The sequence below is a fragment of the Ptiloglossa arizonensis genome, chromosome 10 (genome assembly GCF_051014685.1).
Source record: "Ptiloglossa arizonensis isolate GNS036 chromosome 10, iyPtiAriz1_principal, whole genome shotgun sequence".
NCBI classification, from domain to species: Eukaryota; Metazoa; Arthropoda; class Insecta; order Hymenoptera; family Colletidae; genus Ptiloglossa; species Ptiloglossa arizonensis.
The window spans coordinates 4,209,604-4,235,858 of record NC_135057.1 but is presented as its reverse complement, the minus strand read 5'-3'; the positions used below and the strand labels follow the sequence as shown (position 1 = coordinate 4,235,858).

The 26,255-nt window shown below is 37.8% G+C and overlaps 1 protein-coding gene across 1 annotated transcript in view; it reads left to right on the top strand.

The window, feature by feature from the left end:
• Positions 1-23,172, top strand: part of LOC143151851 (neuroligin-1) — a 93,939-nt gene extending 70,767 nt beyond the window's left edge. Inside the window, exons 4-7 of the mRNA XM_076321306.1 lie at positions 3,318-3,574; positions 5,158-5,304; positions 10,342-10,766; positions 16,145-23,172. Coding sequence (XP_076177421.1) covers positions 3,318-3,574; positions 5,158-5,304; positions 10,342-10,766; positions 16,145-17,234 — 1,919 coding nt within the window. The 3' untranslated portion in view covers positions 17,235-23,172. The remainder of the gene's footprint in view (positions 1-3,317; positions 3,575-5,157; positions 5,305-10,341; positions 10,767-16,144) is intronic.
• The last annotated feature ends 3,083 nt before the right edge of the window (positions 23,173-26,255 follow it).

Sequence of the window (26,255 nt, the reverse complement as noted above, 5' to 3'; positions counted from 1 at the left end):
ACAATTTGACTTTTTTACAATAATAGTGTGTTATCCATCGCCATTTATTGCATCTTATATCTTTTTACGATAGATCACACTACATATTAAAGATCATTTTGAATTATTTATTTCTGCCAAAGAAAAAAAATTACCGTTATCATGACAACCATAGAACAATGCAAATGTAAATCCAGCTTATATTTTAGCCTGTAACTTTTTAAATATCATATCAAAATTTGTGTATCGTCTTCGAAGATCGAGGACTGAAGTAATTTTAGTTTCTTAACACAAAAGTTTACAATTATTACCTATTTTCGGTCCGAAGAAGAAGAATATCCCCTTAAGTTTAAGTGGTGGTTATCATGACAGCCATAGAACAATACAAATGTAAATCCAGCTTATATTCTAGCCTGTAATTTTGAAATATCGATACTTTCATTATATCAAAATTTGTACATCTTCTTCGAAGATCGAGGACTGAAGTATTATATATTTTAGTCTCTTGACACAAAAGTTTACAATTATTACCTATTTTCGGCCCGAAGAAGAAGAATATCCCCTTAAGTTTAAGTGGATGGTAAAGAATTTTCCGTAGATTTTACTATAAAACGTACGTCTGATTTCATTACCATGAAAGTTCAATTCTGAACCCAGAAACCGGATAGAGGGTTAGGCTGGTTCGTATCCCGGTTCGCTGAAACACGGTTAGCCGTATTTCAATTCTGTTTCGCGTTTCGCGACCCGTTTCGCGTATCGCGTGGCACGACTATCGTCGCCCGAGTCAAAGGTGTCAGGACACATGCGTGGGGGCAGTCGAGGGGATATCCCCCGAGGACGACGCTGTCATCATCGTCTCCGTTGTCGACGGCTACTAGAGACCGTAACAAGCTTCCTCGAGTGTAGCCTTCTCTAACACCCGGGACAGAGAACACGGGAGCGACAGAGGGGGGTGAACGAGAAAGACTCGCACCTTGTACCGCGTTTCTAGATTGCACCACCATTCCGCTAACGAACCTACCTCGTGTCGTCCTTAATACCCTTCCACAATGCGTTTTAGCCTCTCACCCTTCTGGTCGGATTCGCCACACTAATGCCCCGGCCCTCTCGGCCGCTCAGAGTATTCTCGTTGCAAGGCGATGAGTCGAAAATTCTCGCACCCATTTGCGAAAACCGCCGCGCAACTCGTATTCGTGGATTAAGCTCGCGAGAGTTGCCGTTCTACCTTTGTGGGAAGCCGATATCGTTTAACAAACGTCGAAATTGCTCGACGCTGTGAGCAACCCTTTAGGTATCCGATGTTCAAACGGTACGACGAGAGGTAGAACCTCCGATGTCCTCGTGAGGAGGCAAAAGGGTTCGAGTAAAGGAATTTTTGGACGATAGAAGGAGCACTTATTCGAAATTAGACGTCGCGTGGCTGAAATAAATGAAAGTGTCGTGGTAAATCCTTGCACGGTTTAATGTTTATTTCTTTCGAGCAATTGTAATCGTTATTCTTTACACGAGCTTCGATTTTCTTCGGCTTAGTTTTTGATATGTAAAAATGATAATATGCAAAGCTTGTCGAGATTAGCAAATAATCTGTTTCGAGCAATTGTAATCGTTATTCTTTACACGAGCTTCGATTTTCTTCGACTTAGTTTTCGATATATAAAAATGATAATACGCAAAGCTTGTCGAGATTAACAAATAAAATACAACGATTGTGGAGAATTTGAGAGTAATTTAATTTTTATTCGTTGAACGTTCTGATCCTTCCCTTTTCGATTGTCTTCGGTATCATGTTGGGTTCATTTAACCTAAATAATTAAGAATCTACTTTACTTTATAATTTTTAGGTTAAATCGACGCATATGCGTTACCGAATCAAACAAGGGAAGGGTCGAAACGTGTAAGAAATGAAAGTTAAACTGTGAATGGATTTGCTACAATTGTTGGATTTTAGTTACTAATAACAGGCTTTACTTGTTATTATTTTTATATATTTTGGAGAGAAATGAAACAAACTCGATACTCCTATGAAAGATTACGAGTGTAATAACGATTCGGACAAGTATTTTAACATGTGTCGGCTTGCATTCCTCTTGTATCTCGGGTCCCTGGTTGTTTTTGATAAAGCATGGCAGGGCACAGCAGGCAAAAATAACTGACACGTATTTAGTTTTAGCTCCCGGTAAATCAAGTTTAAAGGTTACAACTGCACTCCGAAGTTTCATCTCTCCGATACTATGTTTAAAATTGTTGGAGATACGAACGCGGTTTTCGAAATAAACTTTTTACGACTTTATCGAAAATAACACAGCACGTACGTCACGAAACGTACGATCGTCTTCGTTGTTCTTAAAATAGAAGATGCAAATGGAGGCGGTAAGAATCATTTTTAAACTTTCTTATTATTTTTTCAATTTCTATTCTTTACTTTCTCTTCGCAGTTTCATCTCGGTACGGAAAGTTATGTTTTTTTCATACACAAGACGCGTTACATAGTCGCGATATTGAACTTGTAGACGTAGAGACTTCAGACTTCAAGTATTCGCTTCGCGCCCTTGGATTTTCCACGCGAAGTTTTATTACATTTCACTTGCATTTCTTGAACTTCCCAGTTTTCTTGGCAGACTTTCGAAGAAACATTTTCAATGCCATTATGCGAACAGTTTGCGAGAAGCGAAGACAATACACTAACAAATTTCACCACTCGGTGACACGCGTAATGTCATTTAACGTTGCGTTAAATTTTTAATTTTACAGTGAGACGAGAAATCGGAATTAGGTATGCTTCGTGCTACATTTGATAAATTCTAGTTACCAGATTTTTATTTTGGCTAAGCAAATTGTGCGTGTGTATGTAATTGGTCATTTTCTCGAAACTCTTTTCAGAAATGTTTTATTTCTTTCACATATCTTCACAGGGTAGGTTATTTAAATATGAATACTTAAATATTGTTCATTTTTACGATGAAACAGCTTCTTGGAAAAAAGTTAGACAATCTTAAGAGTCAATAGTAAACTTTTTCCTAAATTTATTTTTCGTAAGATTTTAAGGTCGTCAATATTTTTTTTATAGAACCATTACGTTTTCCAATGTTTGTGTACAGGGAAGAATGAAAAATTCAAAATTCAACCATTTACAACCACGTACCGTTCCACTCCCCTATATCAGGATATTCACATTTTACTTTATTACGTATAATTTTGCACGAGTGTACACAATTTGTAAAACATGCAAAAAAGTTTCCTCATTCTTGGACTGGGTTAATATTTCGTGACATTTTCATGTTCTAGATATAATCTGTACCAGTGAATTTCATGCACGGTCGGTTTCTTGTGTATTACAGAGCTAGTTGAGAGGGTAGTTTTACTAGGTGGTTCGGCCCTGTCACCCTGGGCCGTTCAACGAGATCCGTTGATGGTGAAGCGCCGCGTCGCTGAACAGACTAAATGTCCTAGTGACATCGAGACGGATGATATCGCACCGTGCCTTCGTTTGAAAAACCTGGAAGATCTTCTCGCGGTGCAGTTGGATCCGCCGAGATTCACTTGTGGGTTTGCACCCTTCATGGATGGAGCGGTTATGCCACCGCCGATCAATCAGGTACCAAACGTCTTTGACATCCTTTTATTTCTTTAGAAAAATATTCTAGAAATATAGGGTATTGATAAGTGAGTTGCGATACGAAGGAGATTCTGGAGACAATGGAAACTATGCTTTATATAATATTAATATTGAGTATATTTATATTTATATTAATATTGATGTTTACAAATCAACCTTTAATTACAAAAGTTGCTACACGCGATACCAATAAGTATTAAATGATCGCTGTTAACGCATAGACTAATTGTCACGTGATTAGCTTTCTTATGTTATCTTTTAATACGACAATATAATAGGTTGTTCAATAAGTTTTGTCGTTCGATAAACAACATTGAAGAGTTCAATGTAGTACTGTTCAATAAATTTTATCCAACGACAAAACTAATTCGACAACCTAGTACTATACTGTTCAATAAGTTTTATCGAACGACAAAACTTATTGAAAAACCTAGTATCAGTTGGTAGATATTTTTTGTAAATTTTTTTCGTATTATTCGAAAAGAATAAATAATATCTATTCTTCGGTTATTGGGAAAGAAAAAAGAAACCGGGAAAATATTAATTGTGATCGGTGAGGAATTACTTACATTACTTCGTACTGTGATATGTTGTGTAGTCTAAATCAGCCTCCTTTGGAATAATAGTTAACCCGTGTATGATTAAATACAGAAACATGTACAAAAATTAAGATACTTTGCTAGGTATAAAGAGTATTCTTTAAATGTAGTAAGAGAACCAAACAAGTTTCTTGCTCTTTTATAGATCCGTAAAAAATCAATATTAATATTCGTGAGGTTCTAAATATACTGGCGGAAAAGAAGGTTAGATTTGGTATTACAGTAGAAACGTAATTATTTCTATTCACAAATTCAGATATAAAAAGATTGTCCCTCTCTCTGTAAAAAACAAAAGGAAAAAGAAAAAAACGAAACAATTTTCTCGTTTCCTTATGCACCGATAGAAACATCGAAATTAATATTCAGAAAGTTCTGAATATTCCAGCGAGAAAGAGGTCGCGTTCGACATTAGAAGGTACAAGGGTGATTACTTTTGTTCGTAAATACGGATACGAAAAATAATGTCGACCCTCTTGCTCGAAAATTCCGGTTACAGCGTCGGTCGGGCGTGTGAGGGTAGAAATCGTTAGACATTCCGGCTTCGCCGAACAGTGGACCAGACGACTGGGTAAGCGATGAGTTTGCTAATTGACCCGACAACCGAGTGACAGATGTCGAGCCGGAGGATCGCGATAGCTGGTACTGCGAAGCCGGTATTAAGTCCTGAGACCAACCGTAGTTGCCGTTAATCACACTTCCCTCGTCGAACGGATGCGTCTTTTTCTGAAAACCGATCGGGAGTATCGGAGAGCAAAATTGCTTGTCGGGGAACTTTTAATTAAAAGCCATAAAGTATACGGCTGTAATTGCAATTACTGCAAGTTTCGCAATTGGAGCTCGCTTCGGAATCGATAGTTACCTCAACTTCTTCTTACGTTGACTTAATTGCGCAACCAGCGAGGCATCGATTCATCGTGTTCCCGCTCCGCGTTTAAATTCTGACTTTTCCTCTCTTCTACGAAGAATTTCCAGCCCACCGCCGCCTCATCGGGACTGATGCCCCTCGTGCCTGGCCCGGGCACCGAGTTCGCCAGCTTCGGCGATCGGGACTTACTGCTCGGTCTAACGTCCGAGGAAGCTTGGGTGAATCTCACCGATGAAGATGTACAGGTAAGCAACGACAACCAGGTCGGACGAGTTTTATTTAATTAGACGTGGAACGATGTTCTCCCGATGGTGTCTTCGAATTGTAACTTATTCAGTTTCTTTGGGTTTCTTCCCTTCTCGATTCAAACTTCGCGATGCGCTTAGAGACTTTACCTAACACCACGTACAGGTGATATTCTACGAAAGAGGGAGGAATTTAAATAGGATATTTGAATATTTATCGCGCAGCAAACTTTTACAAATGTTTGCAGGCGATTCGCGAGATTGAATTTATCATTAGCGTTGCGGAATTTATTATCAATTTACAGAATCCGTCGGTTTCGGAGTTTTTCTAAAATATTTCTTCGATATCGTTTTCTGTAAATAAATTAAATCGAAATTAATTGAAACGGAAGGAAGTATTGTTCTTGTTGATTTTGTTATAGGGGTAGTTTCTTGTGATTCATCTTTACAGTCGGTTTTGTCGATAAATTTATAAATTGCTACGATTAGAGATTTGAATTGACTTTTAAGGTAGTTGAAGGTTTAAGGGGAATTGTTAAATTTACCCGACGGATGGGAAATATTTCATTTGAATACCGATTGATAGAGCACTAATTATTGTTACTATTAATTTTCTTTAATGTAATAGATTTGAGAGAAGATGGATTTCGATAATTTTGAAGCGATATAGTTATAATTAGAACGTGTTTGAAAGGTCAATGTAGAATAAGGTGTATTTGTTTGTATGTAATGTAGATCTTCGTAACATGTTAATTTAGCCTTGACGCTTAATCTGGTATAATTAGAGATTTCGTTACGTAAACTGTGCATTTCACCTAGCATTTACACGCTGTCAAATTGTTTACCCCTGCCATTTATGTAACAAGTACACTACCAATTGAGAGTTAAAAGTACACCGTCATTCAGCTCCATCGTTTTGTTTTAAACCATTATAACTGCCTTTGCTCCAAGTTAACATGCATAATATACAGATGATAAATAAATACGTTGATACAGTGACTGAGCTCTACTCGTATAAGATTACTTGTATTTGTGCACTCGGTTTATACGAGCAAGACTACGTTTTATACTAAAATTTGCAAAACCAGGTGATAGACTGCAGAAATAACGATGCAACAGATAAGAGAACAAAGGTAATGAGGTAACTCTTAGTTATCATTCTGAATTTTCGTGAATCGTAGATATTCACAGGACGAGGAGGATGGAGACAAAGGTAGCCAAGAGAAACGATCACAATTTGTATTTAAACGATAGGAACACGAGTAATCGATAATTATTTCACGATACTCGTATTTACATAACTCCACGAAGTACAAATATTGTATTCGTAGCTTGTTCTTGCACAGCATATATAGACGATGGACTAACGGATAAATGATAAATATCCAAACGTAACACGACATTTATTTCCATAAAATATTTTTCTACGAGGTTCGTATTTTACGAGAGATGCAGCAGCTGCAAAGCATACGCGTTTCAGAGTCGAATTCCACTGAGGATTACGAAAACTGTTCCATTAAATTTTTCACGATGCATATGGCTCCAATATAACAGAGGTCCAACTGATATTTTACTTATTTTTTACGAAGACCAGAGTAACACATTACTTCCAATATTATACCATTTTGAAATTCATATAATACACTTTCCCAGATAACTAATTTTTAGTAACAAACTAAAATTTAGTAACAAGTACCGTGTATAACTATTTTGTTATGGTTCAGGAATGAAAATGTGTAAAAATATAGGAAAATTTTCGTACGAAATCGGTTTATAAAAATGTTAAGACCAGTTTTTCTTCGTGTTTGCGTTTCAATCAGTTGAGAAAATACTTTTTACACGTTTATTGGAGTACTGAAAATTTACCTCGAACAAAACATGTAGGCGAAATATTTATTTATCGTATACGTTATCTACATATTTTCGTGTAAAACTTACAAACATGTATTACACTGTGTGTAATTAAACGCGTATTTGGGCTTATACTAAATTAATCGATATAACGGTATTATTCAAAAACTAACTTTAACGCCTGCGAATAAATAATTGATGCAACCTATCGTTTATTGGTAATTAAACTTTCTCGTAAAAGTAAAACAACAGATTGAACACGAACTTCGATCGTGTCCTATCAATTCATAATTTTGAATTCAGATTAAATTGATTTTGGAAAATGCTTTTTTTTTATCATTCACCTTGTTGCATTTGGAAAGTTTGTCCCTGAGGATATCATATATTCGCGAATGGTAGATATAAGTGCATTTTTATTTAAACGCTCCATTTCATACATGATATGCTATAAAATGTGGGCATAACTTTTTATTTCGCGAATTGTCATTGCAATTTGAAACACTATTATCGATCATTTTCGTTTTAAATCGAATCTTTCTAACTATTCTTAAACAAATAAACAAATAGACACATCAAAAGACAGATTACTAATATAAAATAACATTGGAATTCAGATAAGATCAATTTTTTTTATTGCATTTCCGTGTTATTCCTACTCTGGCCATTTCGTTCACGTTTCACGAAACACTTTGTACAATCAATGGACATATTTTTCCATTGTAATTTATACAATTCCCGTCGAAATATAATCACCGATGAATATTCCTTTGTTTCTTTTTTTTTTTTCTACAAATTCCTGTCTGCCGGTTCTCGCGTTTCGCTAAAAATTAAATCCGAGCATTTTAATTAAAAATTACAGAATTGATACAGGCGAACAAAACGGTGTCGCGTTTTTTTTTTTTGTTTTTTCAAATTGGCCTGAATTATTTTTAATCGAGATAGCGAATTTAACGAGACGCGGACAGTCTGCACGCAGCCGGCACATTGATAATTGACACCAACCCAATAAATTACTAATTACCAAGTGCAGTGCTGCAAAACGTGTCCACCGATCGTCCCGGACATTATCGACAATCCGATGGTCACGGTAGGCTGACACCTTGTAAAGCCTATTTCCGCAGCTCCTTGACAATTTGATAACGATCGGACGTTTCGTGGTACCGTTTGAATTGTTCATTTACATGTATCGCGCAGTTATGATTCCAAATGGTGACCGATACCATTTAGAACCAAATTTCCACTAATTACACACGACCAAAAGATCTCTAATTACGAATCTCTAATCGAGGTACATACGTTAGCTAGACGAGTACTCAAGTACGAATGAAGTTTTATTTAAAATATTTATTTATTGCATTCTCACACTAATGAAAGATTATTTTTTTACACGTTGACGGTTGACATTTCAGCAACTTTGCGACCTTTTTAACATTATCTACAAACGAATAATAACAGTACTTTTATTTTTTTGCTTCGTAATATTCCTTGGAAATAATTCATAAACGAATGTAATTTTGATAGTGACTTATATAAACACACATACACGCACATAATTACGGAGACGTTACATACTAGGTTGTTTAATAAGTTTTGTCGTTTTTCCAATTATAAAAAAATTATACGACGCTTTAACTTTGAACAATTGTAAATATGCGAATCAGTCGACAGATCTACGTGAAACTTAATACATGTTCATCAAACAGTAGTAGATCTTTAGAAAAATAAAACGACGAATCTAATAGCTCCATTTCTTATAGAACGACAAAACTTATTGAGCAACCTATTATATAGTAGTTTATTATAATGATATATATATATATATATATTACTTAGCAATATTATTCTATAATTATGTTTCCTTTTTAAGATTTGTAATGCCTTGATGAGGATCCAAAAGTTGGGTCGTAACGTTAAAATTATTTAAATAAAGTTGCTTTACGCAGTTACTCAAAGACCGACAAAATTACATTTGTTTGACGGTGTACAAAATTGTTTTAACTTCGACGAAGTAGCATAAATCACGAAAGATACGAATGCTTGACATGTTTTTACATTTCAAGATTGGGATTCCTATCCAACTGTAAATCTTTCTATACTTTATAAGTGAACGAAAATTGTTGGAAGAATGGAAAAGAATAGTTAACGTTTATTTTTCCAAATTCTGTTGTAACGCATCTTTTATTTAAAAGAATATGCGCTCACGAAATATTTTCACGAAAAGATATTTCCGTGCATCTTTTTAAAAATTGCTTTTGTGGTACAGATATTCAAAAATTTATATAATATAAGTTCTATCGAAACATTTATTCCTTTATTTTCATTATTTCGAATTTTTATCGGAAAAAGTTTCATTAAATAAATGAAACCACTATATCAATAATATACATGCACTAGTTTTATTTGTCAATATATTATCATATTATACACAATATGACACAACATTATTGGTAAGTTTATTTCGGACAGATGATATAAAAGTAATAAGTAATTAATCATTTTGTAAGCGATATTGTATAGAAATTAGAATTTGTCAAAAACAACGTTCATAATTTTTATCTATAGTTTAATACACGTACATTGTATACAATATATATATACTACAATATACATAAGAGTATACTACATTGATTATCATTCAGTATTTGTTACAATATAAAACTGTACGGATTGAAAACCTCTCCCTCTGACTAAAAATCTGTTCCTCTTACCATTGAAATTAAAATTCGTATTCCCAGTATCTTTCACATCTCGTCGAAACTTGAGCAACAACTCCTCCGTTGAAAATAAGTTCCAATTAAACGGTAGGAGAAAACTTTTAAAACCGTTTCGACTCCTTAGACTCATTCCCTCTTGATAATACTTCTCTTTCGTCCTATCCCTTCTCGCGCTGTAATCGTGATTATTCGGTTCCGATACGCGCGGGAACAACCTTCTCCGTAGTCACGTCGATTCGTTCGATCGAATTTCGAAGTAGCCGCCACGGGGTGGCGGTATCGAGAGCGAAAGGTAAAGAAAGGTATAACCGTAACATTACCGACTTATCGCCCCGCGGGGATCACGGGGTGGCGATGTAAAAGCGAAGCTTTACGAGCGCGGCGAACAATACGGAATTTTTACGGTCGGCTCGCTGAACGACCGAAAAGGGTACCCCCTACTAACAAAGAATCCCGCTCGCTGTGATTGCAGAACGGTTTGAACGAGACCAGGAGGGATCGTATTCTACGCACATACGTGCGTAACACCTACCGTTACCACCTTCACGAGATCTACTCGACTCTCCGTAACGAGTACACGGACTGGGAGAGAGGAGAGCAGAGTCCGTTGGTGATCTGCGAGGGCCTGCTGTCCCTCCTTGGAGACGGTCAAGTTGCAGCACCCCTCCTGAGGCTGGCACTGTTGCACTCGGCCTCCGGTGGACGTGGCTACTTCCTGCATTTTCAGCTCGGGGAACGACCGAGCCAGAGGGGCGAGGAGGTCCCCTATCTCTTGGGGATACCTCTTCTCCGCGGAGAGGTTATGTCCGTTTTGTCCGCCCCGATCAACTACACTTTGGCCGATGAGAACCTGTCCAAACTGCTGGTTCACTACTTGGCGAACTTCGTGAAACGCGGGTGAGTCTCTCTCTTTCTCTCTTGTTCCCTGTTCTTGCCTCCGGTTTTTACCCATGGCTCCTCCCCGAGGGCAGGATTACGTTTTCGTTGTTCCGGCCGAGTTGGAAGCTGGGTAGCTACCGTTTGGAGATTGGATTTGCCCGATGGAATAGTTTCTCCTCCCACTACCATTCCCTCCTCCTCGATCGTTTCGAACGCGATACCGAGCGGACGTTTGGCTCGCGAGCCTCCCTCCCTCCCTCCCTCTCACTCTTTGGAAACTCAAAGATACGATTTAAATCTTCGGTCCCCTGTGCTCACGGTCCGGGAGTATTGCGTCTTGTTGAGTTTGAAATAACGAGGGGCTCTGGTGAGGCGTCCAGGGATGAATATATTTTACATTTAGATATCCGGACGGTTCGAACGAATCACGGTGTTTGAAGAATGGATCGCGGGACGAACCGGTCTTTTTTCACTTGGCAGGATCGTCAAACCCTTGCGCTCTGGATTTCCTTTGTAGACAATTCGGAAGGTGTATAATAATTGATTTTGATCGACATTTTACGTACTATGATTATTGGATGGAAAATATATTTTGGGAAATAGTTTGTGTATTTCAATGATACCGGAAGGGATTATTGGACGTATTTCTAAGTGAAGACAGTATTGTGGAAAATAATTAATAATTTGGCACGCGTGTACCAATTGATTTTGATTAGCATTTTACGCACGATAATATTTTTTTTTGTCTTCCATAAATATAACCTTAAAAGTTGTATTAATGGATGGTACACATGGTGGGCCACAATGCTTGATAAATCAAAATAGGGCGATTTTTCGTACATAATTAAATCAAAAGTATAAAACAAAATATGTTCGTACGGAGCTTCGTTTACGCAGTTATTATTGGTTAGAAAATATATTTTAGGTAATAGTTCGTATATTTCGATTATATTAGAAGGGATTATTAGATATGTTTCTAAGTTAACAGTATTATAGAATATTCAATACGAAGTAGTGAAATTGTTTGTTGCTAGCTTGGGTGTTAATAGATTATATGTAAATTATATTTGTATTATTTGAACTTCCCAGAGTAAAATTATAGTAATTCGAGTTTTTCAATGTTTCGACATTCTTTACGTTACCGTCAGTGAAACTGGACGATTAATTCATATAGGTTATGTAAACCATACATCTATATGTTGTACAGTTGATTATGTAGATCATGTTCTGACAAAGTCTTCGTATATAATATCATTGCTACAATGCTAGAATTCGTACAAAATTAATATTGTGTAAATTTAAAAAAATTTGGATCGTTACATATGTATAATGTTACATGCGATTAGTTGTTTGCGTTAGACCACGCGAATAATCAGTTGCATTAGATATGACTTGGATCTAGAGTTATAAATTTTCAAAATTTGATGTAACATCAAATATATTTCTTAGCATTTTTGACAGTTTAGATTTTTGTATCATACGAGTACAATTCTATTAGATATAAAATTGTCCTTTAAACGTGTGATTTACATAACCTATATTAAATGCCCAACTTCCCGACGAGAGTTTAACAAAGTTGAAGGGTCTCTCTAGAAAATCTAAATAAAATGAGTATCTATAACCACCTTCAGCTTGAGTCGCATTTGATTTATTTACATTTCCAGGTAGAAAATATTATTATGTCCTTTTCCTTTGCAGGACGAAAAATAAAACATTACAATTATTAATAACGAATATAAAGGAACTAACGTATACAACAAAATAAGTTTTAAGTTTTATAAAACTTCAAATGCTCCATTTTGTCCTTAAACAACTGCCTAGGTTTATCTATGCATAGATAAGTCACAACTTACAGCATTATACAAAATTGATACATGAAAAATGAAGAATATAAAAATATCAAATTTCTAATAAAGGATAAATTTTCTTATAACTGTAACCTTAAAAATTTTCTGGAAAAAGTAGTGTCGAAAATAGGCACGATTTCTAATCTAAGACTATTTCCAAAATAGAGATTAACTTATCGTTCAAATTTGACTTTTGTATTGCTTTAACTCTTGGTATAATTATTGTGTGATATGTATATTTGCTGAAGTTAGGTATAGTAAATACGCAATGTCTTTATACCATTGTACATTTTTTTCTGTCATTTTTATGAACTGCAAATAGAGATACAGTGCACTTTGAATAGACTGTCTTACACGCTATTTCTGATAATATTTCTACTGGAACAATGATACGCTAATTAACACCGTTATACCAGATCATCGTCGCGAAACTTTTCGAATTACGAACATTTCGATTTTTTTATAGTTCAGGGTCGAAGTGGTCAGTCAGTAGACACGTTCATCGTCCGCGTTAATTTCTGGTAATTTAAAGTTGAAGAACTTAAATGTTCGCTCCAATGGACGCCGTGTAGCAGCTGTTCTTGACGAAAAGTGGAACCAGGAATGGTAGAATTGAGACACTACCACGAGGGATTCGCAAGTGTCAGTGCTGTCTGTTTGAAACTCGAAGTTTCGAACATCGTGTCAGGTTGATTTATAGTCGATTACAATAGTCTATGTAAACTCTATAAATGTGCAACATTATAGAATATTCTACGTACTTTCTATAATCTATAAATAGGTAAAAATATTTTAAAGAAGTGATATTAAATTTATCCTGATAAGGAAATATCAATAACTACTTAAAAAGTTAGAAAAAGAAACATTCGAGTATCAGAGAAATATTAATTTTCAAAAATTGTTTTTATCGCGATAATATTTTTTTTGTCTTCCATAAATATAACCTTAAAAATTGTATTAATTGATGATACACATGGTGGGCCACGATGCTTGATGAATCAAAATAGGGCGATTTTTCGTACATAAATAAATCGAAAGTATGAAACAAAATTTGTTCGTACGGAGCTTCGTTTACAAGAAAATCAATTTTCGAGATTTGTGACGTACGTGCGTGATACATTACAACTTGATATTCATTGGTATTTATAAACATGGTCGCTATTAGAAATAACGTGTAATAAACGTACACTTTAGATAATTATGAATCGTACTTTCTCGCGCGCGCATCGATAAGTTTTGACATTCTCTTTTCTCGAAAACACATTCTCGATTTATTTTTGTAATTTCAGTTCACCATGTACAGATTTATGCGACCGATTGAAATAATAGGTATATAATTGATACTATTATTAATTTAAAATACAGTAACCGGGGTATATTTTGCATTGCATTTTCACGATGGTAAACATTCAATTTTACAAAAGTTACACGATCGATACTTTATTTTCCAATAACATTGAGTTTCGATCAGTGTTCCTAATTCGATTCAACGAAAGATCGTCTAACGAAAAGAATTGGATCGATCGATAAGCTTGTTCGAATTTCGAAGATGCGTAAATTTCTATAGTTTCATTTCTACTTTTTTAATTCGTAAACATCTGAAATTTTTCAAACAGAAATAGACGATTATTAATGCGAGAACGGTTAATATTGCGACACGTAGCACGAGTATTAAACAATCTTGTTTGTCCTAGGTAAACGGAATCTGTTTGATACCCACGTTAATTAACACCGTTTGATACAAGCTGGTATTTTAGTCCGTTGTGTTGACAGTAACCATTCGATATTATACCTATCGATGACTGTATTTGTCGAAATTGAATCAGATCTTCATTAATTTCTAGTTTTGCGCAATTCACTTAAGGAGAACGCGAACGACATCGAACGTCGTGCGTTTGAATTTTTGCGAGACTTCCGTCGGTAGCTTTTACGCTAATGAAGTACACGAACGTCCCTAAAAATGGGGGAAAATGGCGTATAAGATTTAAAACGTTATTCGGGTAATACGAATCGATGGTCACCGAAGCATTCGAGGGAACTTATTACTCGATCCAACAGTTCGCGTTTGATGAACGATTAGACGGTTAGATTGCGACTTGCTTTAATCAGAGAATGGGCTTTTCCTATCTTTGAGTATCACGGTGTCCCAGATTTTTCTCCTTCTAGTCGGTGAAATCGATGTCTTTGCTCTCGCGTCTCCTCGTATATTTTTTGATTCTTGCAAGCCGCGGAGCGACCACTCGTTTTTCGAGAGAAGAAAATCCGGACTCTAGATAGAAAAGACGATATCGCGCGACACCTGCTGACTCCGAGAAAAAACGACCGTTCGGTGCATTCGATTTCAAAACGTAATTTCCGATCGAGTTTCTCGTTCTTCGTCGACTGTTTAAGTCGAACAATGAAACAGCACAGACGGACGCGAAGTAATTAAACGAAAACGAATTATCGAACTCGAGAAATGTTCGAGCTGATTTTCCCGTTCAGGAACTTTAGAATCGATTCATTTTGTCGATACGTTTTTAGGCTTAATTTTTCGGACTAGAGGAAAGGTTCTCTAGATATTACTAAGAAATCATGGTTATTGGTAAATGAGAAAATTCGTTCATCGATGGAGGATTAACCCCTATACAACCAGTTTATATTCTTGTTACTACATCAACTGTGTTTTCTCTTATTATGGATTTCTCTTTTCGTAAACGAAAATTCGATGGGATCTTTTCAAAAGTTTAATAGCTGGAAAAATATACACAGCGGACTTTTTCAACGCAACATGTTCGATAAATGTATTTCGTATTCATTTGCGAAAAATACAGTAATTGGAAATAAATCAACAAAATTGCAATTTTTCTCCATAAAACGAACACAAAATTTCGTTTTCACGCTCGGACACGAGGATGATGTACGTTTTTTAAACGGTAAATTCATCGACAAATTTTTGTTTACGTTTTCCATAACTCCAACCTCGTTTACCGTAAAAGAAACCCTCGTATCCACGCAATCGAGTCCCACTCTCCGTGATTATTAATATTCTAAAATGAAATATTCACGAAAAATTGACCAACCGACGCGCTCTGTCGATTTCAAACGATCTCGGTTATCGATTTTCCAAGAAAATAAATAAATTTAAAAATAGTCTCTCGACTAGGCCCGGAGGCAAAATTGTCCTCGAACGAGGATTCGTCGCAAGTAGGTACGCTGGAAAAAAAAAAGAAGAATCGCACACGTCTATCCGTATCGGAACAAAATACTCCATCCGAATGTAATCGTTCGACCTCTAGATTCGTTCCTCGATTAATCCTCGAAATCTTCCAGCGGGACGGTCGTAGGATCCTCTTGTTGGTTCTCCGTTACGTTTCGCCGTGATCGAGCGATACTCGAGCCACTTTAAATCCTCGTCACCGTGTGCGAATAAAAAAAAATATGAAACGCGTGTATCTGAAAACCGATCGGGACGAGTATCCAACCCTCCTCCCACCTCCCGTTCACCTCTCCAGCGAAATCGTATCATCCAGACGCGTACAGCGCGGACGCGCTCGTGGGATGTTTCAGGGACCCGAACGGCGCCAGCCCGCTGACATCGGGATCCGACGGGCTCCCGATCAGCCCGCCATTTTGGGATTCGTACGATTCGATAAACCAGCTCTACCTGGAGGCGGGCCATAGCACGGAAATGCGCTCGCATTACAGGGGCCACAAGATGTCCCTGTGGTTGAATCTGTTGCCCCAGCTGCACCGGCCCGGCTACGAGATCAGTATGCGTCATCATCACCTAGCGGAGAGTTCGAGCCTCTACGAAGGGGCGGTGCGACCTCAGACGTTGGCGGTTCCGCTTCCGGCGCCACCGTTACCGATGCCCTCGCCCACGGAACCATCCTCGGTGTCCAGCGCCATCTCGACCACCGAGTGTACACCGAACGCGACGGTCGCGACCACGATAGCGGCCACACCGAGAACATTGCAGCATCCGAATCTCGGTCCAGGACCGAACAATCTCCTGAGGAAGCTGGCGTCCAGCCATTACCAGAGCTACACCACAGCCCTGACGGTCACTATAGCGGTGGGTGTGTTCCTGCTGTTGCTGAACATCCTCATATTCGCGGGTATCTATCATCAGAGGGACCGAAACGTCTCGAACACCGGTGGCGGTCTCTCGTCCGCGTTCGGTGACAAGAAGAAAGAGGAATTCCTGGAGGCAGGTTGCTCCGGGATCGATATGTCATCCGGTAAACAGAGACTGTCATCGTTGAATCTGATGGACTCGCCGTCCTCGAGTCCACCGCCCCACAAGGCGAAACTCGCCCAGGAGCTCGAGTTGCAGCTACAGGAGTTCCAGTGTTCACCACCACCGGGTGGCGGTAAGAGGATACTGGAGCCACCGTTGTACAGCATGAGCCCCTGCGTTCAACGTACGCGCACACCGTCGCCGTGCGTCGACGCTACCACTGCCAGGATGGACGACGACGACGATGACGGGGATAGCAGCGACGACGACAACGACGACGAGAATCTACCGGAACCACCGCCACCGCCGAAGGCACCGGCGCCGAACGTGGCTCTCTCCTGTCCGGGGATCCTCAGGCAGCCCGGTACACCCGGTAGCGCCAAGAAACGTGTTCAGATTCAAGAGATCTCGGTCTGAGATGCGAGTCACGGGGGAACCGGGGGATCCGTAGTTTCGGTGATCGTCCGGCGAGCTTCTCGACCACTCCTCCGGGTTGTCGCTACCGCTGGCCGGTAGTCGTGCTTCCGGCCGGGAAGCTCTCGCGACTCGGACGATCGTGTCGGAGGAGAGGACGTCGTGTTAGCAACGTTACGTGCCCATGGATTTGAGAAATTGTTAAAAGGTTACTCGACGACGAACGCGCGCACAGACCTATCGGACGTGACCCGATAAACGCTCGGCGGCTGGAGCAACGATCGAATCGTCGTCGCTCTGGGAACGGGGCACAGAGGTTTCGCGAACGCGCGTCGTTTCGAGGTACCGTGCTCTCGAGGTTTCTTAGAATTTTATCGGAACGAATCCGTAGCTGAAGAATTATACCGTTAGCGAGAAACGAAAGAAACGACAAAAAAAAAAAAAGAAAAATAAAGCGAGAAATAATTCTAGCGTGTATATCGAGGATCTGCACCGTTGACCGCGGTTCATCGGGAGATTCGCGCGGTGGGTGTTAACGGGGATACGCGCGAGATAAGAGCACGAATCGATGGCCTCAAAGGAATCTCTGGGGATGCTCGATGTGTACGCGTCGAGGATCGTCGACATCCGGATCGTTTTCGATGTAGACACGTTCGACGGAAAATATATCCCGGTATTTCTACGGTACACCGTTGGAGGGATCCAGATCTCGAGACGCGAGGGTTGACTCTACGGAGTAGAGTGGAACCTCGCCAACGATTTTTATCGATCGTCGATCGCGCGCGAGTGTCTCGTACGTTCGACGGTTGTTGTGGAAACGACGCGAGCCGAGACTCGTCGGGTGCCGTGCTCGCTCGAGTTACTCGGGATTAACGACACCGGGTACGTTGATCTTGTCGAGATCCTACCGGGGTACTTCTCGGAGGAGAGAAGAACACGCGATCGGTGAATACCTCCGACGAAAACGTTCTTTCGAGGAAGTAATCGTTCTCTACTTTCGAGAACGTGGGAGGGGGTGTATCGTGAACACGAGTTCGACGACTCGTCGAGCTGTCGAAGCGTCGGTGGTGGTCGTCGCGACCCCGCGTAACGAGGGGATTGATATAATCTCAGGAACCCAAAAGACAACGCGCCGGGGAGCACGGAGAATTCCTCGGGCTCCCCTTATTCGGATTTGTCGGAGCACTAAGTGGAATTATTCGAGGAATTGGAGGTGTTGTTCCGGCCTCGACTTCCGTGATTCTCGAGCCGAGAATTGGAAGTTGAACGGAGAACTGGACCTGATCAAGAGTAACCGCAGGTTTAAAGGAAGACGGAGCCTGCTAGCCGATGAATTGGTGAATCGTCGAAGTTCTTGTCAGTGTAATCGCGTGTGTACTTAGATCCGAGAGCGTGAGAGAATAACCGCGGGAATGTGTGCGAGAGAATGGGGATCGAGCGAACGTGGAAGTGTGACAGTGGAACGGAGAAACGGTGCCAGAGACTGGACAAAATAAATTGTAAATTATATTCGATGTCGGAGACGCTTGGAACGCGAAGAGTGTCCGGGTCCATCCTAATTCTATTCTATTTTCCTTCTTGGAGGATGCTTACAAGGACGATCAAGCTTAGGTGAGTCCGTGACACTTGTGATACTTTGTCCGTGCCTTTTGTTCTCTCTCGTAGTATGTTTTTATCGCGCGAACGATACACTGCGGTGTTCCTCGAACTTTCCCTTTTTGCGAGTCCCTCTTTACAAAGGGGAACCTACGGAGGGAGGGAGAGGGAATTTTACCTTCCTGAAGATCTCCCCTTTATAAAGAGAAACTTTTGACGGACTTCTTGGAGCAGAATTCAATTGTCGTTCTTTTATCGTACGGTAAAATTGTTTTCGAAAAGTATTCTTACGTTTTGAAAAGTTCGAGACGACTTAAGCGGTTTCATATTCCATATTTCAATTCTCTTATGCATTATTTATCGAAGGAACGCACGAAAGAAACGCAAAATGGATTCACGTGGATCTTCTTGAGAATCGTTTAATAACGTTTAATAAGGTTCGATGACACATCGCTCGCTTTTATCGAATAATATCGAACGATTTTACAGTTACTCGACTTACGAGAAAAACTATTCCAGTCGAAACGTAATATTTAATAAAATTTGTTATCGGAAATTTTACAAACAATTGGACAAATTTAGATCGAACGAGATGAATGACGTTGCTGGTTAAAAATTGCACGAGGGGTTGTTTCTTTTTTCCTATTTTCATCACCGGAAACAGAAAATCTTTTAACTCGGTGTCTTCAATAAGAATAAAACAACATGGAAAATACTATTTCTATTCCATTGTACAATGTGATTATTTTGTTTTTCGTAAACTCGCGTACCCTCTGCAGCGTGCCTTTGACAAAGCGTTTAAATAAATTAAAAGAAGTTAACGTTGTGAATGTTTTCAATTCGATCTTTATTGCAAATAGGGAGTCGTACCTTTCGTGAACGAAAGTTTACATACTGTCGATGTACGTTTATTTACCATCGGTCAAACTTAATAACGAATTGCTGCTGAATTTGAAACGTGTTTTCTCATTGTAACTCCTTCGTGTTGCGTTAAGTTCAAATCGTTGAGGGTTGAAGCGAAAATTAAATTGTGAAATTAGTTCTTGAACGTGAATGGAATTTCCGATCGGTAAATTTCACGGTGTCTCGTTTTAGTTTCGAGCGTGCGCCATTTTCGTCGACAAATTCTATTGTGTACGAGAACTGTTCCTCATTGTTCTCCTGTCTCTCGAACAGTTAGCCTTGATTACGTTTTACCGAATGCAGAAACAATGTTAGCCTCTTATCGAGTCGAAGCAAAAATTCGTAATACCTGACCTACATAGAAAATGTATCGTGTTCCTAGCACGAAACGAAGCAAGTTTCTTCGTTGGAATAAATCTGCATAAGAAAAACGAACGAACAAAGTTTTCATTTTAAATTCGAGTTTGGGAATTCGTAATTTATACGACTTTCTAATCACCTAACAACTTTGTTAAATTTCAGTTATAATATGAATTGTTCATGGTAGAAACAACGAACGATATGTTCGTACAAGATTAACGCAAAAGCTGGAATTAACCCGCGTAAGGGAGAAAAAAGGTTAATTGCTTGGTTTACGAGTTGGATCTATTTTTGCTTGATGAAAGTAGAAACGAATGGCTATGGTCAGACGCAAAGTACTGAGGTTTGAATTTCTTCAGCGGTGACGAGAACTGTTTGCCGGGGAAGAGTTTCGTGTTTGAGTCAGTGTGATATTTATCATGGTTGAAAGTTTCCATTATACATTTGTATTGCAGAATTTTTCGAGAGAATAATGTCAGAAGGAAACGAACGAATTCAACGAAAAGTGCATATTAAAGTAGTCGAGAAGTTACAGCGTGACATTGAATTTTAATAACTTCCAAAGGACATGATAAATGCTTATGAAATTATACATTCGTACTGTTGAATATAGTTCTCTCTGCGTTCAGTTACGTTTCATGGAAATTGTGGTAATTTTTAATAAAATTAAAAACACCCATATCGTTGAAATCATTCAGTTGAGTTCTCGTAGTTGTTGATCGTTCGATTCAAAGATTGGAAAATGTTGAGTTTTATTTTTTAAAACAATCTTTCTATATTTGTTGACAAAGGTTAAAAGTTTCCGAAGGTGCCTATTCTCATTTCTCACTAATTATAACATTTGTCAAAGATTTTTAAATATAATTTATTGGGATATAATTGACTAATTTTTTCACTTCCATATTTAATAAACAATCGTTGATTAATTTTTCTTTCATTGTCTGAATATCATTTAGAAACTATAAGATTTATGCCTACAACATTTTTAGTCAAATTCAACGAATAATTTTCGAGTTATTGCATTTCTCTCAAGTTCAGAAATTTATTGCCAACGTTAACGTTCCTATCGTTTATACGTTGACTTTCTATTTCGAATTAATTGACAAACTGTAATTTTAATTTCTAATTTTATTAACGTGTATTTCTTGGAAACGTTTTTCATTTCTTTATAATCCTCTTAAACATTTTTGCGTCTCGTAGTTTTTATACAATTGTAGTATCGATTTGAAAATGGTTTTAATTAAGTAATTACAGGAGTACAGTAGAGCCTCCGTTACCTGAACTAATAGATACGACGATTCGAATGAGAAAATTTTTAAATAATACAACACTCATTATTGAGACGTTGGTCATTCTATATTTTAAATAAATAATAAATATTAATCTCAGGAATAAAAGGGCAACACAAAATATATGACATCGTGGAATTACATTGAATCGTACATTATTTGTAACACTCTTCGATATTACAAATGCTTAAAAATTTCTGATAAAGAAATTTTTAATGCAAATATTCGTTACTTTACTAATTCGTTTCAATTCGATTCAATCTCGTGTCTTCTTTTCTGTAGTCTGCAATAGACGAGTTTGTTTTCATGGCATGTGTATTATTTCTATTACGCATCAATGTTTACGTTATCAATTTCATGAAAAATTCAGCAGATTACTCATTGGGATATTAGAATATTCCAATAAATTACTACAGTGGTTCTCAAGCTTCATCGATCTTTTACCTCCTTGCGTTTGTAAATTGAGTTTCATAAATTTCAGTGCTGTAAAATTCATAAAAATAATATTACTATTCATTTGAAACGTAATATTATAAATGTGCCCAAATGCACACACTGAATCATTTTAATCGTTTATACATAGCAAATTTGCCAGGTACGCGACAAACTTTTCAAAATTTTGCCATATACATTTTAGTGATCGTACGTTGTAAAAATCGAGAATAGAAATGTGTAAAGAAATATAGAAAAATTACACTGTTTCCTTTTGTCTCTGGTTTAAAATTGTCATTTTTTATTCATAAAACTATGCACTTATTTACAATTTGTCGAAAATTCTTTAAAAAGAGATCAATTGACGAAATCAAATCGAAAACCACTTCAAAATTGGAGGTATAAGAAGGCTAAAAAGAATTATTTAATTTTAAAAGTACGATAGAAAAATAAGATTTCCGACGGATTATTACTCGTTATCGAGTTATTCATAGATCCATTAAAAAAATTGAATAAATCGGTATTAAAGAAAAGGATCTGTGCGAAGTAATCGTTTTCTGTTCTTCTAAACTAAATTTGAAAGAAATTACAAAAATATAAGATAACGTTAGAAATACTATACGTTGCGAAATACATTCGAAATGACCCATTTTGAGAATCACTGGCCCGGAACGACGTACTTTCTTCGTGTAACAGAGGGGCTGGCTGAGAATTCGAATGACAGGGGTTCTATTGCAAACGATGCAGAAAACGAAGGAGATAAGGAACAGTTTAAAGCGAACAAAGTCGTTGTAAGCATCCGTGCGAGTCTGAGTGTTGCGAAAGTGTGAAGGAAAGAACCCGTGCGAGGGGCCAGCCGTAAGTAACCTAACTAATAAACTTAGTTTAGACGAGGAACGCTCGCCATCAGTAAAAGAATACGTGCGTCTTAGCGCCTAAGAGGAGGGAGGGGTTGATCGTCACGGGACGTTTGTCGAAACACGGCATGGCTCGAATTTTCCAAGAACGCAAGAGCGGGAGAGTGTGAGAAGTTCGAAAGTCCTGTCGATTGATAATTCGTCGATCCATCGACGGATCCCTGATTCGTTCGATCGACGCGTTTCCTCCCAATTTTTTCCTCCCATTTTTCGACCTCGCGCGTAATGATTTTAAGCGACGTGTGTGTTCGTTTCGAACGAATCTCATTAGTTCTTAAGATTCTCGATGAATTAACGCGCGAAACAGCGACGTCTTCAGCGTCACTTACAAACAGAATTAAACAAGAACGAATACGTACATGCGAAAACACACACACACACGCGTACATACACAACTATCAATGTTTGGAATGTTGGGATTTGTTTAAATAAATACTTAAAGCATTTAAAGCGTACGCGTTGGTACTTGGATTGCGTCCCTTCTCCTTTCTCGATGTTTATACTTTTCATTTCGTTTCTTGTCAGTTGCTCACGTGTTTCAAAACGATCGATAGTCGTCACCTTAGCTCGAGCATTTCGAAATCGTTCATCGAATTCCATTTCACTCGTGCTGTTTAAAATACAATTCTGTCAACTACAATTTAACGATTAATTTTCCTTCGAGACTTTTTATACGATTTCTGTAATTTATTTCTACAGTTCCGCCGTTTGCTTACTTTCAACTCCGTGACGTAGCAATTGCGATCTCCGATATATCTGTTCTACACCAAGAGAGGTAAGTTTCAATTTCATTTTATACAACTAGAAGTAAATATTTTACCGAGAAATTATCTATTCGTTTTAATTGAGTTTGAGAAAAGCTTTCTCTCTTTCATCGAAATTATAGACTGAAATTTACTATATGTGAATGAGTGTTACTATTCGATTATATCATTTTTTTATTAAACCATTCGACAATATTACACGATAAAAGATTGATACAAATGCAAAACCTATTTTTTTCGTCCTGTATTATATATTATGGTAGAATGCATTATTTAAAGTGTACAGATATTCATAAACTGCACATAATCTTGGATGATTGATACTACACTATTTGCATAGAGAATATTTAAGTACAAGTGTTGTTTTAACAATATTTAATAATTTGCAATTTTTGTTTGCAATGTTTAACGATATAAGGAGTTGAATTAGTTTGACAGACAAAATATATTAATTTTTGATTTATGCGAGCAGACCGATTCGTATTTGACATACAAGTTTTACAAACTTTCACTATAGTGCTAAATAATGATTATATAATAATGATTATACATTCAAATTTTATTAATGTTATTAGTGAAGCAAACTAAATACATTTAGGACTTTGGGAAATCGTCCAAGAAAAAGATATTATACAAATGGGAAACAATAAAGTTTGCGTAAAATTTATTATTATTGAATATATTCTCTTTTCTCATAGTATGTTGAGAGTCCGCATCATCATGAATTAAACATTGATGAAATACATTAAGTAACGATCAAATGTATCGACGAATACGTTATTCATAGAATTATTCAAAGGTCTTGAACTATAAGCTGTGCAAAAATAAATAGCCCGCAACACTTTGTAACTGAAACCAGCCTCGACTCCATTGATTTTAAACTTATCAAAAATTCACAAGATGAACAATTTAAGATAATAGTGCTTTCTTAAATAATTCCTAATTTGGAAAACAAAAATCAAGTATCATTGATAACGCAATATATACAACGACAAAACGTCAATAAAAAATATCCTGAGAATTGAATCGGTGAGTTGAAGAACGATACAAGTCTAAAAACTGTATTTTGAGATATTTGAGACAACAGTTTTTCGCCCTCGTTAAATCTAAGAAATGATCTGGAACACAGATATAGGATACTTTCTTTCACTTTTCCCAATGTAAATCCTAGTGTAAATACTTCCATGCATTTGACATACACCTTCGACTAATTTTTACTAATTTCAAAGTGACTAATTCTGGACTCCTACTACTCATCGATTCGATTACTTCTTTTCAAAGATGCAAATCTGTTCGTCGATTCCTCTCCCTTTAAGGCTCGAAGTCGGATGAATTTCTTGTTCGATACACCCTGTAGATTGGCGAATACAGGGCAGAAGTGCTCGCGCGCGTTCACATACACAGCTCCGTCGCACGTGCCACTTTGGCAGGCCAAGGAGTTGCGGTATATAGCTCACCCAGAAACGATCCTCGAGATTGCTCGTTCTCGAGGAGCCGCGAGGGGACCGGAATTTCCATTACCCTAAAACATCGAGTGTCTCCGTGGTTTCCACGGCATCTGGCATCGCCGACGGTGCCAGATCTTCAACAAGGAATGCTCCGCTTCCCTGTGATCGAAACAGAGCAGCAGCGTCTTTCGCGAGAGAAACGGAGCACCGCCTCGAGGAGAGGATCCTCTCTAGCCCGTTTCGCGCACCTTTCGCACGCGATGTACAGAGTATTCGAGCTGCCTCGCTTCGGATTTTATTTGTTGTTCCGTTTTGCGAATCAGCTTTACGGGGCCACGAATACTCGGTATCGTGTGTACTGGTGTAGTAAGTTACCCGTTGCACTTCGTTTGAAACTTTTCAGTGCTGGATTAACGTAGAAAAAGGTATCGAATCAATTTCACAATTGAACTAGCAATAACTATGATTGATTGAACATTTGGTTAAAATTATACAAAGAAGTAAAAAATCTTGCAAGAATTAGTTACGAAAATCGAAATAGTTACGAAAACGGAATTCAGTGCTGAATTGACGGAGAAGAAATACTGAATTAATTTCACATTTGGTTAAAATTATACAAAGAAATATAAAATCTTGCAAGAATTAGTTACGAAAATCGAAATAGTTACGAAAACGGAATTCAGTGCTGAATTGACGGAGAAGAAATACTGAATTAATTTCATAACTGATTTATCGATTATTTAAATCATAATTGATTTATCTAATATACTCGAAGATTTGGGTAAAATTTATACGAAGAAGTGACAAATCTTACAGGAATTAGTTACGAAGACCACTAAAGTTGATGTGTTTGAGGTTCTCTTTAGCTTGAGAATTTGGAATAATATTGTTAATTATTCTGATTAAATGTAGCGCGAACGAGGGTTGGACGCACAACTTTGGCCGACGTTGAGGTGTTGGATAGCACGATTATTATCCGTCTGACGGTGATTGGATTGTCAAGGAGAACTAGGTTTACTGTCGTTCGAGAGTTTGGACTACTCTTCTATCTTCATGATAAATGAAACTCTAGCAAGCAAACTTTTTATTGAAAATAATACCGATGCTTTAAAAAGTAGTTTTGTGTCTCGTTGGTATAAGGCCTTAATCGGAGAGGAATAAAATTTTTACACGAATAAAAAGTTTAATTAACGAGTAAGAGACAAACATTGATTCTTTGTTTACTTGAAAAAAATTACAATCTAAATTATACAATAAAATTACATTTTACGTGGAACGAATAAAATAGAACGAGCAATCTTTACGGAGTGTTCGC